The 19,579-nt window shown below is 42.6% G+C and overlaps 1 protein-coding gene across 2 annotated transcripts in view; it reads right to left on the minus strand.

Annotated features, from left to right (window-relative positions):
* Nucleotides 1–19,579, minus strand: part of ASAP1 (ArfGAP with SH3 domain, ankyrin repeat and PH domain 1) — a 350,516-nt gene that overhangs the window by 94,163 nt on the left and 236,774 nt on the right. For both annotated transcript variants that reach the window (XM_068525312.1, XM_068525311.1), the window contains one exon: nt 128–202. In XM_068525312.1, the coding sequence (XP_068381413.1) occupies nt 128–202 (75 nt within the window). The remainder of the gene's footprint in view (nt 1–127; nt 203–19,579) is intronic.

A 19,579-nucleotide genomic window follows, 5' to 3' on the forward strand; every position in this document is an offset into this window, starting at 1 on the left:
TCCAACAGCATTTTTTATGCTGAAAACGTTCAGAGTGACTTTCAGACATGAGTACCACTGGGATCTCAGAAGAGAAAGAAGGCAACCCTTTCAAGCTAAACTGAACATCAAATTTCTCAACACTCACTCCTTTGACTCCCTTTAGGTCTCCTTTCAACAAGGAATCCAAGGTGAAGATCACATTGTGGCTCAGGCCCTGGAGCTGAAAAGCAAACAAAGATGGGAGACGGTTAGAAAAAGAAGGTGCACGTGGAACAGCAAAACCAGCCAATGCTGACTGAGCACGGTCACCCCACGCACACACAAAAGCTCGATGAAGCGAGGGCAGAGACCTCGACGGTTCTGCTCGCAACTGTATCCTCGGTGCCAAGTTCCGTTAAAAGGAAAGCTATTTAGGAAGTGCAATCTACAGCTGGAGTAGGGGGTTTTTTCACTGTTCCGGGGCGGTGGCCTGGGTCTCCTTGATTTTAGGGTGGTGCGAAGAGCAGTCTACAGAGAGAGGGGGAAGGAATGTACCCAGCTGGAGAGCAGGGTGGCAGGGAAACCAAGGGAGGGATGGGCCAGTGTGGAAAGAGTCAGGAAAACAAGGGCTGAGAAGCGCTATACAGTCCGTCTTCAGGGGGAGCCCTGGCATCTTGGCGAAACCAGTTTCAGCAGCGTGGAACCGAGACCGCAGGGACCCGCAGCACCGGTTACAGATGGAGAGGCTGGCGGGTCCCCTCATTCAAGAGGGAATTTTACTCGTGTGTGAGCATATTCATTTATCAGGCCGTCCACCTGTCCAACCACCCTTCCATCGCTCATTTACGAAGTACCTATTCTGTGACACCCGCTACGCCAGGGCCTGAGACAGGGGTGCGATGATGTATTCAACACGGCCTGCCTATAGAGAGCTGGCACCCCAGGGGCAGACGCAGTCAGTATGCAACCAGCTCTACCGCATGATGATGTCAGGCAGAGGGAGAAGGTGGTGTGAGAAGAAGCAACGCTGACGCTTACAGGCTCTGTGCGTGACGCTCTTAACCACAGCTCTAAAGCGAGGCTACTAGAACCTGTCGTGGGTGGCAGCTGTGAAGATGCAACGACTTAATGCACGGGCAAAGTGCTGGTGTGCTCCCTGACACCTGGGAAGTGTTTATTACCTTAAAAATCCTACAGGATGTTAAATACGAATAAGGCAATGTGGGAGCAGAGGGGCAGGGCGGGGAGACCTTCCCTCCAGCCCTGAACTCCTCCCTAGCCCTGTCCCGTGGTTCTCATCCGAGGTTTCCTGCAGCTCCAAGTCACTCCACGTCTTGCCCTCCCTGACCACCAATGTGACACACGAGGGTGGTTTTCCAATGCACACCACCAGAGGGCTCGGGTCAGAAACAACCATCTCTTTCTTTTTTATTTCAGACAAAGAGATTCCTACCAAGACATTCCATCTTTGCAATCTCACCACCACCCATGCAAAGAAACAGCCGGGCTGGCAGGACGGCCAACAGTGAGAGGGCCGTGATGTACAGCCTACGTTCCGGGAGGTCGAGGGCACTGGTTCTTAGGGTGTGGGGCGAAAATAGTATCAGTAACATTAATATTTAATTATCAATAATAATCAAACATTATATTTAATTAAAAACAGTAATATATAATACATAATTTATAATTACATTATTAGATAATTATTGATAATATAATTATATAATCGCTATAATATTTAATTAATAATAATAAATATGATTAATGACAACGGTTTGTGGCTTTCCAAAGGGTCACAGTATGTAAACTGATATAGAGAATATCTGTGGTATTAAAATTTCACGGAGAAAGTTATTAGGAAAAGACTATCTTTGTAAAAGCTCCTTGGGGTGGGAGTTTGCAGGTAGTAATAATAAAAGAAAAGGTTGAAAAACACTGGCTTTGGGTATGAGATGGGAAAAACAAAGATTAACAGGACTCATTCCCTGCCCTAGACAGATAGAGGGAATAACATTTTGCTCTGAGTCCTCAACAATCTCATTCCTGGGTCACAAGCCCCCTGCATCCTGCCACCCTGTGGGTCTTGGGCGCTTGCATGGATGGTGGTAAGTGAGGCAGGGATCTCTGCTCATCAAGCCAGAACCTACCTTTCCTCTGTTCGTGGAGATCTTGCATTTTCATCTCAACACTTAGCGCCCTTAACCCTTTATATATGTATCTGTTTCCTTATTTGTTTGCTGTGTTCCCAATTTGAATGCAAGCTCTTTGAGACTGGAGTCTGTAAGTTCACTGCTATGTTTCCAGAATTTAGAACACTGCATAGCACAGAGTAGGTACTCAATAAATATTTGTAGAATGAAGGAAATACAAAGTCACATGTGTATATAAGGGTCTTCTCTACAGGAATGTTTATACTGATGCTAAGTTTAGTGCTTATCAATAGGGGACCAGTTAATAAATTATGGAAGTTCTACACAATTGCCATAAAAATGAGAAAGCTTTTTATGTCTAACTTCGGAAATATCTCCAAGATAAACTGTTTTGTGATAAAAGCAAAGTGAAATACAGTATTCATGGTGTACAAGGATTTGTATAAAAAGAGGAAAAAAATATGTCCATGCTTAAATTATTTCTGAGAGGATACAGACTAAACTGCTGACACTGGTCCCCGCCAGGGATGGACACGGGGTAGGGCAAGGACACAGGGTGGGAGAGGAGCCTTGTACTGTGTACCTTCTGCATTTTGGGGGGGTAACGTGTACTACATTATGTATTCAAGAAAAGTAAAAATTCTAAAACAAAACATGAAGAGAGAGTGATCATAAATCATTTTTAACTATTAGTCCTAAATCAAGGCTTTCCCCAATGTCTCTCATCCTTCGGGAAATGAAGCAGGAAAAAACAAAAAATACATAAACGTCACTGCCACCTTGGCCTGAAGGCTGTGTTACAAAGTAACAATAAAAGAATCGTGAAAGTCTGTGGTCTGTACTCAATGTGGGGGTTACTGGGAAGGAAAAGTCCCTCAAAAACCACGTACTGACCACACAATGAACACCCGGCATCACCTTTCGGCCCAGTCATCATGGTCAGGCACTGGGCAAGCGTGTGGACTGCAGTCGCATTGATGGAAAACCCCAAGAATTAAGAATTTCTCTGTGGTTATCCACACGCATACTCTTGGGGGCTGATAAGAAACCAAGAAGGCAAAATAACCGTGTATTATGAATTCAGAATCTTCCCAGTGATGATCCTATGAAAAGGCCACAGGAAAAAAAATTTAAACTTACAGAGTCCTCCTAACTTATTTCCCGGTGAAAAGGTAGGTTAATCTATAAAAACCGGCAAAGGAGATTGTGTTAAGTGAATAGTAACTGTTATTATAAAGATACTGAAAGAAGTCAGAGAGAACAGAGCAATCTCAAGAGGAGGAAACTTTTAGGACATATTTGGGCAAAACTAAATGTCCTTCCTTGGCCATCCCAACTAAGAAGAACACCTACTCTCTCAGGTATTTTAAGGTGTTGCTCTGTGACAGGGATGGGTCACAAGGCTTCACAGGTGTAGGATTCTGTCATTTTCCTGTTTGTTTGTTTTAAATTTTCCGGCTCTTTCAGGAATCCTTTTCATGACCTGAGCAAACTGTTCATTGCAAACAGATGTGTAACAAAAGCATCCCGTGGGCAATGTAGCCAACGTAACAACATAACACAATAATATCCCGTGGGCAATGCAGCCAACGTAACAACATAACACAATAATAATATTAGTGGACAGACAGCCCGTATCACCTTCAGAATCCTCAGATTTTTAAAAGGAGCCTTTCAATTCTATTATATAATTATTTCCCATTTACTTTACCGAAGTCCTATTGATTACTCCACTCTCATTTACTCTCAATCCATTTCCTTTATCAATAAAGTTAAATTAATGTAAGTTCTTTATGTGATTCAAGATGACACAAGGTTAGAGGGCATGTTTTAAAAAGTATATCTTTTGCATTTTATTAAGCACACAACACATTAAAGACCATTTCAGGAATGATGTATAGTTGGGTAAAGACACTGCTTTCCAAACAAACTGCTGCTCGTTTCCTTCCTCACAAAAGGGAAATTTCCCTGGGACTTCCCTGGTGGTCCAGTGGCTAAGACTCCACACTCCCAATGCAGGGGACCTGGGTTCGATCCCTGGTCACTAGACCTAGATCCCGCATGCCGCAACTAAGACCCGACGCAGCCAAATAAATAAGTATTAAAAAGGGGGGGTGGGAATTTCCCCTAGGAGCATATACATCAAGCCCACCAAAAAATCTGGGATAAACCAGACAGGAGGTGGCTGAGGTCTACCGTTCTGCATAACGATGCAAAAATGACTTGTTTAAGCAAATAAACTGTAATTAATATTGGTTTTGATAAAAATAACCATTTATTCCTTACAACTGCTTAAACACTACCAGACATTATACAAACTGGCCCTGTAATTCCAGCCATTGGAAATGACTTCAGGAACAATTTTCCTGTGTATATAAACACGCACACACCTATGCCCTTATTTTTTCTTCACCCCTATATAGCTTTGCTACAAAATGAAATGGTCTCGTTACCTGTTTACTGATTTGTCACCTGTCTTTCTTTTCTAGAAGGTATGTTCCTTAAGGGGAGGCAGCTCATCTGCCTTGTTCACTAATTGACCCGATTCCAACACAGGAGCCAAGAAGCAGTTGCGGGTCGCCACGCTGCAGGGCAGCTTCTGGCTGGCCGGTGTGGGCCTCGGGGGGCAGTGACCCGCCAGCACCGCCGCCGTCCTTCCCTGTGTGAGAGCCGGAGAGAGCAGCACAGCTCTGCAAACGGCACCCCCATACGCGCCCGCCCCTAACACCTACGTGCACAGGTGACTGTATCCATTAACGAGGACGTAACCTGCTTGCTCTGTCACCCTGCACTAGTTCTGACCGCCTCTCTCCAATGCCCACTGGCTCCCCCTCTCTCTCCTTCCCCTCTGCAGAGGGAAACAGTTCCTCCGAAAGTAAGGCGAATGCCAATCGGCTGACTTGCTCAACACGTTGGAAAATCCAATTAAAGTCGAGAGCCAGTTTCCAGCAGTTCTGCTGAGATTCCCTGGTATAAATGAGGTATTCTGTCTGGCGTGTTAACTCCTTCATGCCCTAGAGAGTTACTCACCACCTTGAGGCTATTTTACAGTGGTGCCTTGTCATCAGGCCGTTTTCCAGGGCATTAAGATCTGGAGAAAAGAGTTTTTGGTGGGAGCCGAGAGGCGTGAGGCCACACATCACTCCTGGCCTGTGACTCTGGGAGAACCGTCTGACTTGCTGACTTGGCTTCCTGATTTAAAAATGGGAGTCCTGGCACCTTCCTCAACTAGCCCACGCCGATGTGAGGGGACACCAACGAAGCTCCCACTTCACTGCAGACACACAGGGTTGCCTGCTTCATTGGCTGCTCCTGGTAACCCTGCAAGGTGTGTTCAAACACACTATTAAGTGGAGGCGTCAAAGCACAAACCAGGTCTGACACTAAAGGCAATGAACTGCTTACAGCACCATCTTCTTACAGATGTCGGAATGCTTTGAAAACTACAATATACTATACATATGAATGAACAGTTATTTATAAGCTATTACTGACCTATTAAGCTAAGCTTTATTTTATTTGGTTGCATATGCATTAAGGGGAAACAAAGAATACTGCTCAGAAGTGGAGGGATGAGAGTTAATGATACCACCTCATCCACTGTTAAGGGCTTTGTAAGTGTACCCTTCACAGATGCCAGAGTGCCCCGTGCTCACATGGTCAAGCAGGTGACATGCACTCAGCTAGGGTGTGCTTGGGCAAGTCATTCAAGGCCACTCCATATGCTGCCAAGGGGCTGTGTGACATACAGATACGGCCTGCAATGCATGTACAACAACAGACTCTTAATAAAGTGTGACTCGGTTTATTTTCTTAGAATTCTTTACACTTGAAAGGCTCAGCAGTAGTGGTGGAAAAAACATGATAGCATTTCAGATACTGAAATAGGTCTTTTGAGGCTGGGGAGGTGGAGGTGGGGAGACTCCCAAAAGTCCTTCACATCGCACCACTCTCTCCACTGGAAATTTCGTAGTTGTTTCCCTGCCTCATTCTATAAACTGTACGATAATGCATCCCATTACACCATGTTCTAACCTAGGCAGTCTGAATAGTTATTAAAATGACAGACAGTACTGTGTTTAACATGTTATCTAAAGTTATTGCTTGAAACAACTCTGTAAGATGGGTCTTAGTCTCACCCAATTGAGGAAACAGGCTCAGAGAGGTTAAGCAACTTGCCCAAGGTCAAACAGTAAGTAAGGCAGATGGTCAGGTTACTAATTAAGGTTTTTACTAACTCCAAAGGCCAGTCTCATGTGCTGTGTCACGCTGTTAGACTGATGTTTTAAAGTGATTTACCAGATCATATCACTTTCCTGCTTAAAACACATCAACCACTTCCCATCGAACTGGATTCAAATCCAACCTCCCAGTATAGGTCTAACCCCAGCACAACCTGTCTTAAGCCCCTCCACCCATTCCCACTACCCTTCAACCACGCCAGGCCTCCTCGGCTTCTCAACCCATCAAGTTCTCTCTTGCTGGCACGTGCTGTGCTCTCTGTCTGGACCACTCGTCCTCTGGCTACTGGCAAAGCTCCTTCCAGTCTCCATGCCACTTCCTCAGTGAGGTCTTGACCGTTCTAGCTCTAGATTGATCACTTCTCCCTAATCTCCCATTACTCTCAACCAGGCAGAACAGGCTCGCTTTCAAGAGTCTGCATTTCAGAGTCACTTGTTTCTCCGCTGTCGCGAGCAAAGCTTCTCGAGGGCAGGGGCTGTGACTGTTTTGTCCACCACTGTGTTATATCAACCCCCTAGTGCGGTATAGACACGATATACACTGAGTAAAATGCTTGTTGATTGAGTAAATGGATGAAGAAATGAGTTCCCCTTCAAAGCAGGCAAGCTGTTCTGAGACTCAGAAGTGTTACAGCATCTGAACCAGTTCTGATCTTCCTGGTGTGCTCAGCATCAGAATGGAAGGGTGGGGAGGTGGGGGGGTGGACTTAGGAGAGGGATGGGATATGGTTGGGTGACAGACCAAGGACACCCTCCTTCAAGCAGCTGCGAGGCTGTCTGACAGCTGGGGAAGAAAGGGTGCTCTGGACCTGACCTGCCTCCAGCTGGCTGTGTAAGTTCAGGTCCATCACTTCTCGCTCCTGCCGCTGACAAAATGAGAGAGCCATGAGGTCTCTAAAATAGCTTCTAGTTACAATCCTCCTATAGTTTAAAATGAGCTCCTGAGATACAACCGAACACAGCAGAAAAAAATCCAGACCAAGCGGGTGTAACAGCTACAGTAGAGGCTTCAACTGCCCCATGAGCTGAAGGACAGCCCTGGTCCTCCCTCCAACCAAGTAATAAAACGATAACAAACAATTCTGCAGTAATGCTGAAGAGTTAGAAGGGTCAATTCATAATTCCTATCAACACTCTAAACTTTTTTGTACACTCCATGATATCCACTATAAAACTTCTGGCGCAATACAGCCTCTTGAAAAAGTCTGCAATCTCTCAAGAAAATGAGCTTCAGAATCTGACCCGAGCAAGGACTGACAGGACTACCAGGGTGCCTTGGGCTGCTGGCAGTTTCTCCGCATTTCCTGACTGACTCAAACAATAGCGAAGGAAGGGAAGTGAAAATATTATGAACTGGATTCATGCTGATCACAGCATGTGCAGAGATACCAGAGATGCTTTCAACAATTATTCTAAACAGTGAAAAAATGAAAACAATGGAAATGGTCAAAATAGGAGAGTGGGTACATAAATTATGGTGCAAATGGTGAGCTTTCTACACAGGGGTTAGAATGATGTTACAGGTAGCGCCTCCGGATTCTGCAGGCCGCTCTTTGAGGGGGCTGCAGCTGGTAATAGGGGAGAGGCTCCAAGCTCCTGACCCCGCTCCAGCCCGGGCAGCTCTGCTTTAGGGGGCTGTATGCGTCCAATGAAACAAAGGTTCTCAAGCTACAATATTTTACGAAACGGGAAAACATTTTCAAAGTATATAAATAAATGAAAAATCGGGTTACAAAATAGCACTACAGTACGAACCCAGTATTGTTTAAATATTGTATGACAAAAATTACACACAGGAAAACAGTATGTATGTATAAATAGAAAGAAAGGTTAGAAGATAGATAGATAGATAGATCCCAACCCCTTAACAACAGATTGCAAGGTGACTGGTGATTATTTTTTTTTAATTTTATTTTTTTATACAGCAGGTTCTTATTAGTTATCTATTTTATCCATATTAGTGTATACATGTCAATCCCAGTCTCCCAATTCATCCCACCACCACCCCCAACCCCCGCTGCTTTCCCCCCTTGCTGTCCATACACTTGTTCTCTACATCTGTGTGTCAATTTCTGCCCCGCAAACCGGTTCATCTGTACCATTTTTCTAGGTTCCACATATATGCATTAATATACGATATTTGTTTTTCTCTTTCTGACTTACTTCACTCTGCATGACAGTCTCTAGATCCATCCATGTCTCTACAAATGACTCAATTCCACTCCTTTTTATGGTTGAGTAATATTCCATTGTATATATGTACCACAACTTCTTTATCCATTCATCTGTCGATGGGCATTTAGGTTGCTTCCATGACCTGGCTATTGTAAATAGTGCTGCAATGAACATTGGGGTGCATGTGTCTTTTTGAATTATGGTTTTCTCTGGGTATATGCCCAGTAGTGGGATTGCTGGGTCATATGGTAATTCTATTTTTACTTCTTTAAGGAACCTCCAATACTGTTCTCCATAGTGGCTGTATCAATTTACATTCCCACCAACAGTGCAAGAGGGTTCCCTTTTCTCCACGCCCTCTCCAGCATTTGTTGTTTGTAGATTTTCTGATGATGCCCATTCTAACTGGTGTGAGGTGATACCTCATTGTAGTTTTGATTTGCATTTCTCTAATAATTAGTGATGCTGAGCAGCTTTTCATGTGCTTCTTGGCCATCTGTATGCCTTCTTTGGAGAAATGTCTATTTAGGTCTTCTGCCCATTTTTGGATTGGGTTTTTTTTTTTTAAATGTTGAGCTGCATGAGCTGCTTATATATTTTGGAGATTAATCCTTTGTCCATTGATTCGTTTGCAAATATTTTCTCTCATTCTGAGGGTTGTCTTTTCGTCTTCTTTGTAGTTTCCTTTGCTTTGCAAAAGCTTTTAAGTTTCATTAGGTTGCATTTATTTATTTTTGCTTTTATTTCCATTACTCTAGGAGGTGGATCAAAAAAGATTTTGCTGTGATTTATGTCAAAGAGTGTTCTTCCTGTGTTTTCCTCTAAGAGTTTTATAGTTCCTGGTCTTACATTTAGTTCTCTAATCCATTTTGAGTTTATTTTTGTGTATGGTGTTAGGGAGTGTTCTCACTTCATTCTTTTACAGGTAGCTGTCCAGTTTTCCCAGCACCACTTATTGAAGAGACTGTCTTTTCTCCATTGTATATCCTTGCCTCCTTTGTCATAGATTAGCTGACCATAGGTGTGTGGATTTATCTCTGGGCTTTCTATCCTGTTCCATTGATCTCTATTTCTGTTTTTGTGCCAGTGCCATAGTCTTAATTACGGTAGCTTTGTAGTATAGTCTGAAGTCAGGGAGTCCAATTCCTCCAGCTCCGTTTTCTAACCTCAAGATTGCTTTGGCTGTTTGGGGTCTTTTGTGTCTCTATACAGATTTTTCTGCATACAGGTCTTTTGTCTCCCTAGGTGTTTTATTCTTTTTGTTGCAATGGTAAATGGGAGTGTTAATTTCTCTTTCAGATTTTTCAACATTAGTGTATAGGAATGCAAGATATTTCTATGCATCAATTTTGTATCATGCAACTTTACCAAAATCATTGATTAGCTCTAGTAGTTTTCTGGTGGCATCCTTAGGATTCTGTATGTATAGTATCATGTCACCTGCAAACAGGGACAGTTTTACTTCTTCTCCAATTTGTATTCCTTTTATTTCTTTTTCTTCTCTGATTGCTGTGGCTAGGACTTCCAAAACTATGTTGAATAATAGTGGTGAGAGTGGACATCCTTGTCTTGTTCCTGATCTTAGAGGAAATGCTTTCAGTTTTTCACCTTTGAGAATGATGTTTGCTGTTGGTTTGTCATATATGGCCTTTATTATGTTGAGGTTAAGTTCCCTCTATGCCCACTTTCTGGAGAGTTTTTATCAGAAATGGGTGTTGAATTTTGTCAAAAGCTTTTCCTGCATCTATTGAGATGATCATATGGTTTTTATTCTTCAATTTGTTAATATGGTGTATCACATTGATTGATTTGCATATATTGAAGAATCCTTGCATCCCTGGGATAAATTCCCCTTGATCATGGTGCATGATCCTTTCAGTGTGTTGTTGGATTCTGTTTGCTAGTATTTTGTTGAGGATTTTTGCATCTACATTCGTCAGTCATATTGGTCTGTAATCTTTTTTTGTAGTATCTTTGTCTGGTTTTGGTATCAGGGTGATGGTGGCCTCATAGAATGAGTTTGTGAGTGTTCCTTCCTCTGCAATTTTTTGGAAGAGTTTGAGAAGGATGGGTGTTAGCTCTTTTCTAAATGTTTGATACAATTCACCTGTGAAGCCATCTGGGCCTGGACTTTTGTTTGCTGGAATATTTTTAATCACAGTTTCAATTTCATTACTTGTGATTTGTCTGTTCATAGTTTCTAATTCTTCCTGGTTCAGTGTTGGAAGGTTATACCTTTCCAAGAATTTGTCCATTTCTTCCAGGTTGTCCATTTTATTGGCATAGAGTTGCTTGTAGTAGTCTCTTAGAATGCTTTGTATTTCTGTGGTGTCTGTTGTAACTTCTCCTTTTTCATTTCTAATTTTATTGAGTCCTCTCCCTCTTTTTCTTGATGAGTCTGGCTAATGGTTTATCAATTTTGTTTATCTGCTCAAAGAACCAGCTTTCAGTTTTATTGATCTTTGCTATTGTCTTCTTTGTTTCTATTTTATTTATTTCTGCTCTGATCTTTATGATTTCTTTCCTCCTACTAACTTTGGGTTTTGTTTGTTCTTCTTTCTCTAGTTCCTTTAGGTGTAAGGTTAGGTTGTTTGAGATGTTTGTTGTTTCTTCAGGTATGACTGTATTGCTATAGACTTCCCTCTTAGAACTGCTTTTGCTGCATCCCATAGGTTTTGGATCATCGTGTTTTCATTGTCATTTGTCTCTGGGCATTTTTTGATTTCCTCTTTGATTTCTTCAGTGACCTCTTGGTTATTTAGTAACGTATTGTTTAGCCTCCATGTGTTTGTGTTTTTTACGTTTTTTCCCCTGTAATTGATTTCTAATCTCATAGCGTTGTGGTCAGAAAAGATGCTTTATATGATTTCAGTTTTCTTAAATTTACTGAGGCTTGATTTGTGACCCAAGATGTGATCTATCCTGGAGAATGTTCTGTGCGCACTTGAGAAGAAAGTGTAATCTGCTGTTTTGGGATGGAATGTCCTATCAATATCAGTTAAATCTATCTGGTCTGTTGTGTCATTTAAAGCTTGTGTTTCCTTATTAATTTTCTGTTTGTGTGATCTGTCCATTGGTGTAAGTGAGGTGTTAAGGTACCCCACTACTACTGTGTTACTGTCGATTTCCTCTTTTATAGCTGTTAGCAGTTCCCTTATGTACTGAGATGCTCCTATGTTGGGTGCATATATATTTATAATTGTTGTATCTTCTTCTTGGATTGATCCCTTGATCATTTTGTAGTGTCTTTCCTTGTCTCTTGTAACATTCTTTATTTTAAAGTCTATTTTATCTGATATGAGTATTGCTACTCCAGCTTTTGATTTCCATTTGCATGGAATATCTTTTTCCATCCCCTCACTTTCAGTCTGTATGTGTCCCTAGGTCTGAAGTGGGTCTCTTGTAGACAGCATATATATGGGTCTTGTTTTTGTATCCATTCAGCGAGCCTGTGTCTTTTGGTTGGATCATTTAATCCATTCATGTTTAAGGTAATTATCGATATGTATGTTCCTATTACCATTTTCTTTATTGTTTTGGGTTTGTTGTTGTAGGTCCTTTTCTTCTCTTGTGTTTCCCACTTAGAGAAGTTCCTTTAGCATTTGTTGTAGAGCTGGTTTGGTGGTGCTGAATTCTCTTAGCTTTTGCTTGTCTGTAAAGCTTCTGATTTCTCCATCGAATCTGAATGAGATCCGTGCTGGGTAGAGTAATCTTGGTTGTAGGTTCTTCCCTTTCATCACTTTAAATATGTCCTGCCACTCCTTCTGGCTTGTAGAGTTTCTGCTGAGAAATCAGCTGTTAACCTTATGGGAGTTCCCTTGTATGTTATTTGTTGTTTTTCCCTTGCTGCTTTCAATAATTTTTCTTTGTCTTTAATTTTTGCCAATTTGATTACTATGTGTCTCGGCATGTTTCTCCTTGGGTTTATCCTGTATGGGACTCTCTGCGCTTCCTGGACTTGGGTGGCTATTTCCTCTCCCATGTTAGGGAAGTTTTCAACTGTAATCTCTTCAAGTATTTTCTCAGGTCCTTTCTCTCTCTCTTCTCCTTCTGGGACCCCTATAATGCGAATGTTGTTGTGTTTAATGTTGTCCCAGAGGTCTCTTGGGCTGTCTTCATTTCTTTTCATTCTTTTTTCTTTATTCTGTTCCACAGCAGTGAATTCCACCATTCTCCAAGTCACTTATCTGGTTCTTCTGTCTCAGTTATTCTGCTATTGATTCCTTCTAGTGGATTTTTCATTTCAGTTATTGTATTATTCATCTCTGTTCTTTAATTCTTCTAGATCTTTGTTAAACATCTCTTGCAGCTTCTCGATCTTTGCCTCGATTCTTTTTCCGAGGTCCTAGATCATCTTCACTATCATTATTCTGAATTCTTTTTCTGGAAGGTTGCCTATCTCCACTTCATTTAGTTGTTTTTCTGGGTTTTATCTTGTTCCTTCATCTGGTACATAACCCTCTGCCTTTTCATCTTGTCTTGTTTCTGTGAATGTGGTTTTTGTTCCACAGGCTGCAGGATTGTAGTTCTTCTTGCTTCTGCTGTCTACCCTCTGGTGGATGAGGCTATCTAAGAGGCTTGTATAAGTTTCCTGATGGGAGGGACTGGTGGTGGGTAGAGTTGGCTGTTGCTCTGGTGGGCAGAGTCAGTAAAACTTTAATCTGCTTGACTGCTGATGGGTGGGGCTGAGTTCCCTCCCTGTTGGGTGTTTGGCCAGAGGCAACCCAACACTGGAGCCTACCTGGGCTCTTTGGTGGGGCTAATGGCAGACTCTGGGAGGGCCCACACCAAGGAGCACTTCCCGTAACTTCTGCTGCCAGTGTCCTTGTCCTCGCAGTGAGACACAGCCACCCCCCGCCTCTGCAGGAGACCCTCCAACACTAGCAGGTAGGTCTGGTTCAGTCTCCCCTGGGGTCACTGCTCCTTCCCCTGGGTCCCGAGGTACACGCTACTTTATGTGTGCCCTCCAAGAGTGGAGTCTCTATTTCCCCCAGTCCTGTCAAAGTCCTGCAATCAAATCCCACTAGCCTTCAATGTCTGATTCTCTAGGAATTCCTCCTCCTGTTGCCGGACTCCCAGGTTAGGAAACCTGACGTGGGGCTCAGAAGCTTCACTCCGGTGGGTGGACTTCTGTGGTATAAGTGTTCTCCAGTTTGTGAGTCACCCACCCAGCAGTTATGGGATTTCATTTTGTTGTGATTGCACCCCTCCTACCGTCTCACTGTGGCTTCTCCTTTGTCTCTGGATGTGGGGTATCTTTTGGTGAGTTCCAGTGTCTTCCTGTCGATGACTGTTCAACAGTTAGCTGTGATTCCGGTGCTCTCACAAGAGGGAGTGAGCGCACGTCCTTCTACTCCGCCATCTTGAACCAATCCACACACAGCTATTTTTAATCTCGGTGATTGGTGATTTTTATTTTAGTCTTTTGTCCCTGTACTTTCTAAGTTTTAACAAGGAAGTGGTATTATTTTTACATTCAGAAAGTTATTTTTAAAATTAATTAATTTATTTATTTTTGGCTGTGTTCGGTCTTTGTTGCTGCACGCGGGCTTTCTCTAGTTGCGGTGAGCAGGGGCTACTCTTCGTTGAGGTGCACGGGCTTCTCATTGTGGTGGTTTCTCTTGTTGCAGAGCACAGGCTTCTGTAGTTGTGGCATGCAGTCTCAGCAGTTGTGGCGCACAGGCTTAGTTGCTCTGCGGCATGTGGGATCCTCCCAGACCAGGGCTTGAATCCGTGTCCCCTGCGTTGGCAGGCGGATTCTTAACCACTGTGCCACCAGGGAAGTCTCCAGAAAGTCATTAAAAAGAAATATGACACAGAAACACAAGAGGGCGATATAATCAACCAGCAGCTTATTTCTCATTCAAGTTATTTATTATTATAAGATAAAAAGCAGATGGTGTGTATAAAAGTAAAAATAATTATTAGGCAGTGAATGTGGATGAAAAAAGTTACAGCTTCTCTATGACGCCAGGGAACTCGAGCTGCCTGCCCAGAGTGACAACCCTGACTAGTGTGGTCCTCAGAGCAACAGTGTCAGACCAGGCGGAAACTTCTTCGAAACAAAATCTCAAATCTCATTAATCAGACTCTACTGATGGGATCCAACAACCTCTGTTTAAACACGCTTTCTAAGGAAGATGGATGCAAGGTCAAGTTTGGGCCCTGCAGCCTTAGCTGTTCAGAGGAGAAGAAAAACCAAAGTTTCGTCAGAGAAGAAAGACCTACAGTCAGGGAGTGGAAATCACTTGCCTACGGTCTAAGGCATAATTCCTATGAAGAAAGAACAGAGGTGAGTGACTGCTCTGGGAGATCTGGGAACGAACTAAGGAAAAGGGGGAACCGAGTTCCCACTTTATGCTAAAGGCATCGGGAACTGGCAAGACTGAATTTAAGTGGAAAGTACAGTTTTACGGGAAGTTTTACAGAGAAAATTGGGTATGTGTAGGAGTGTCAGGGAATATGACAATTCCTTAACATAAAGTAATGCAATTATATTTTGTCTAATTCAATTTAAGTAAATGATGGGTTAGATTTAACATCATCTCATACATCAAGAGTGCAAATGAAAACACAATTTTCCTTTGCATTATGTGCAGCACCTGATTTCATCTGAGGATAATTGTAAGAATGGGGGTGGGTGGGTAGCTAAGATTTATAAGCCCAAGATAAATGAGAAAGCAAAAGAAAAATGCCTACATACGCCTTGGTTTGAAAGAGTCAGCCCGACCCTAAGGGTTTCTTTATTGTGCTTGAAATGATTAATCAGTTCATGATCAACTTTCAGACCTTTAATTTCATTTCCATGCATGTCATCTATAATCTACTATGTTTAAACTAGAACAAAACCATAATGAAAGTGACATCAAATCACATTTTCCTTGCCTTTACCGAACATCTTTATCACACGTTACGGTACATGTTTTACAACAAAAAACTTTTACTTAGGAAGAACCTTATTAACACAATTTAAAAATCTAACAAAATAAACATGTACAAGCACACAGGGCTCACCATGTACTGGAAGAACATCATAATGCCTCATAGTAGACATTTACTGTCTTCGTGTAACTGATAATAAAAGAAAACAGGCATCTGCTGCTCCCTTTGCCTGGACTGCCCTACTCTGTCTGCTTGGTCCATATCTCCTATGTTTTAAAACTCACTTCACTTGATCCTCATTGAGTATTTTAGAATCCAAAGAATTTATCTAACTGGTGGCTGTGATATTCGTCATCAGCTGATGTATTTCAAGACCACTGCTGCAGAAGAGAATCTTCTTACATATTAAGCCTGTGATGCTGCTAGGAAACCAAATCAAAGTTTTCTCTACTTGAGGGAAAGAAAAAGCAGGACGTTTTAAAAATCTGGTCCTATACCCACGCCCATCTTTCCCTATAGAATGAAGTAGCGCCTTAGCATAAACTATTAGAATACTCTGTATAAGCAATCTCTTAAACAGAAGGCGACAGTCAAGCTTTAGCACAGAGCCTGGAACAAAGCAGATACTTAGTAAATCCTGGCGGAGTCAAGGCCACAATTTTAGAAAGTCTTTTATTTTCTTTCTTTTTAAAAATACTGAAATATTGATTTCACCTCACTCTCTAAATATCAGGTGTATCAACCAATGCCTGATGTTGTGTAATGTTTCTATTTAAAGAAAAGAGCCTCTGCAAGCCCAGGAGAGTAGTTTCACAAAATATCTATTAATTATTTGTGGCTCAGGTCAAGGGTCTCTCTTCTGGGAAGGCTTTCTCGGTATCCTTGCTTTCTGGATGAATAAATGAGGGAGGGAGTGAATGAATGAATCTGCCTCTGGTGACCTAGCTTGGGAAATAGTAGAACAGAGATCTGAACTCAGTTGTAACTAACTTCAAAGTCATGCTATGTCCACCAGCTCTCTGAACTTCCAATTTCTTAACATGGCTAGGCAATAAGTCAATAAAAGGGCCATTCACTTTTTGTAGAAGATATAGTAAGCTACTAGCTCCAGATGGAATCAGTAGGCCATTTCTTCAGGTTTAAACCTGAAGGTACCACAGGCAGGGGTATCGTCTAAAATAGAGAGGCAAAGTATAAATAAAGAGGCTTAATATACTCAGAAATCATATACTGAAATGTAAGTAAGAAATAAATTCTAGAAGAGTTGATGTGAAATGGAAAAGAAAATTAAAACAAATAAATACAACAGATGAAATGGATCCCCTGATCCAGCAAAACATCTAAATGAGCATTTCTCAAAGTAGGTTCATGGGAAGTTAATGTTTCTTATACAACAGGAAAGTCTCTGGTTAAGTAAGTTAGGAAAGCACTGAATTGGACAGGTCTCTTTCATTGCAGGATGTCTCTAAGCCTTCGATATACAAATGTGCACTGTAAATCCCCAAGGGTATTACGTAGTGCTTCTCAATCCAGAACTCTTGTCAAAGAACAAGGCATGGGATTCGTGTTTCAAGGAAAACTTAGGGAAAGGTGTTTCACACTCCGATGCGCCCACTCCCAGGCAAGAGGGAGCGGACGCACCGGGTGCAGCCTGACAACTGACCACAGGTGCACGGGGTACACACGGCTCAAAGCACCCACCTGGCAGGTGCACGTGGAGCCTGAAACCCAGCCACACTCCCTCACTCATCCGTGCTCTCCGGCACTGGCTGAGGTCAATCAGCCCAGGAGAAGGCTGGCTGGGCTGTAGTACCTCTGCCCACGAGTCTAGGCTGGAGGGAGTGGCCTTGTCTGAGGCTACAGAAAGTGGAGGTGAGGAGAGATCAGAGGCAACATTCTGCAGAGGAATCAAATCAGTTCAAGACACAGCATGTAATGTGAAGCAGGTAGGTGGAAAGGCAGAATCCAGAGAAGAGGCCTTGCCTGGGATGGCAACAGGAAATCAAGAGTGGAAAGGGGCAAAGGAGTGAGAGTGAGGCTGAGTTTGGCAGAATTCTCTGAGCCAAGGAAAATACCTGCATTTGCTTTTCACAAAGTACCTCCAGATGTGGGCCTGGAGAAGGAGCTCTGGGGGCTTCTGGGCTGTTGATTATCTCAAAACAGTGCTTGCCTTACTCTTGCAATATTCGTGCCACTGTTTTGCTTGCCGTTCTTTATTTTTGTTCTAAGTTTTTAAAATATATTTATGGACTTCTATCTATGTATCTATCTATCTATGTATCTATCTGTCTATGGCTGCGTTGGGTCTTTGTTGCTGCGTGCAGGCTTTCTCTAGTTGCAGCGAGCGGGGGCTACTCTTCGTTGAGGTGCACGGGCTTCTCATTGTGGTGGCTCCTCTAGTAGTTGTGGTTCATGGGCTCAGTAGTTGTGGCGCATGGGCTTAGCTGCTCCGTGGCATGTGGGATCTTCCCGGACCAGGTAATTGAACCCATGTCCCCTGCATTGGCAGGTGGATTCTTAACCACTGCGCCACCAGGGAAGTCCCACTTGCCGTTCTTTAAATCAATACTTTTTACTTAAATAAGTTAAAAGTAAACTTTATGTTATACCCATAAAAGGAGGTCCATATCCTTTGAGAGGCAGGCAGTCCAGGGCACTGCTTGAGAGCACGGACTGTGGAGTGAACTGCCTGGGTTTGCATGCTGGCTCCAGTATCCACTGAGCGCTCTGTGACTCGATTTTCTCAGCTGCTGAACAGGGATAATTATGGCTGCTACCTGGTAGGGCTGATGTGAGCAGTGAAGGAGGCTATATATAGATAAGGCAGAAACAGTACTGCTCACCAAATACTCCATTTGTTCCCGTCCACCTCCTGGGCCCCTGCAAGCGGGGCCAGGAACACAGTTTAAACCAAAGAACTAATCTATCAGGGAAAGCTGCGACACGTCTTCATCTGATTCTACAGTTTCTCTCGTCCTCTGCACAGCAAACCTTGCTGAGACACAGGAGCCTCCCTCTGCCTCGGTCTCTGAATCACTGTTACTACAGAGCAGACCCCCTCAGCAGACACGGGACACGAGGAGGAAATAAACCTTTACTATGTTAAGCCGTGGAGATGCGGGGGTTAATTTATTACTGCAGCACATCCTCGCCTATCCTAGCTAATACAACATGCAAAGCGATTAAAACAGTGCCCGGCATGTAGCAGGCACAGCACAAAACACTCGTTGTCATTACTATTTGTATAGTAAACGTTAACCATAAAAATAATGAAAACTTTACCTGCCTGAAGGCTCTGAGGATAGGATCAGATCCATTTTTGTTTAAAAGAGATGCTGATAAGCAACTCTTAGGGGCATCCTAAAGCAGCCGGCACCAACCAGAGACTCCCTCCTCCACACTTAGTCCTCTCCTCTGGCTAGTGAGACTCCCTCCTCCAACAAGCGCTAATTTCTTTCTCCCCCTTTCCTCTTTCTTCTCTCCCTCCTTTTCCTTCCGTCTTCTCTCACAGATCCACAGCTCTAAAAACGTTAAGTCTTTCAAGCATCAAAATGCTGTTCTGTGAGTCTGTTTCAAGTGGAGTTAACACCTGACAGCCACATAACCACAATCACACACATTTTAAATGAAAAGTGTTATTCACTGCAAGTAAAACTCACAAGATGAAAATCAATCCTATTTCAAATGCATTATTTGAACTTCCTATTTAAAACACGTTTAATGTAAATCCTTAAAAGAAGAAAAAAGGAAAGGAAAAACAAAACATGTCAAAATTTGGCCTGGGGATACCAGGATTTCTGTATATTGAATGTATTTAAGACAAGGTACACCTGTACTAATGAATGTACAATTCAAATCCTATACAGGGAATTATGGTTTAGTTATACTATGTAGCCTGTTAAAGTGATTCTGCAGTTTTATTTGTATGGTCATGGAGAGCTAACAAGCTTTAAAAACAAGTCTGCATGTAAAGCAATTATACTCCAATAGAGATGTTAAAAAAAAAAAACAAAAACCACTAACTGGAAAAGATATATGCATGCCCATGTTCATTGCAGAATTATATACAATAGCCAAGACATGGAAGCAACCTAAGTGTCCATCAGTGGATCAATGGATAAAGAAAATGTGGTAGATAGAGAGACAGATAGTGGAATATTATTCAGCACA

Source organism: Eschrichtius robustus, chromosome 17, assembly GCF_028021215.1.
Source record: "Eschrichtius robustus isolate mEscRob2 chromosome 17, mEscRob2.pri, whole genome shotgun sequence".
Taxonomy (NCBI): Eukaryota; Metazoa; Chordata; class Mammalia; order Artiodactyla; family Eschrichtiidae; genus Eschrichtius; species Eschrichtius robustus.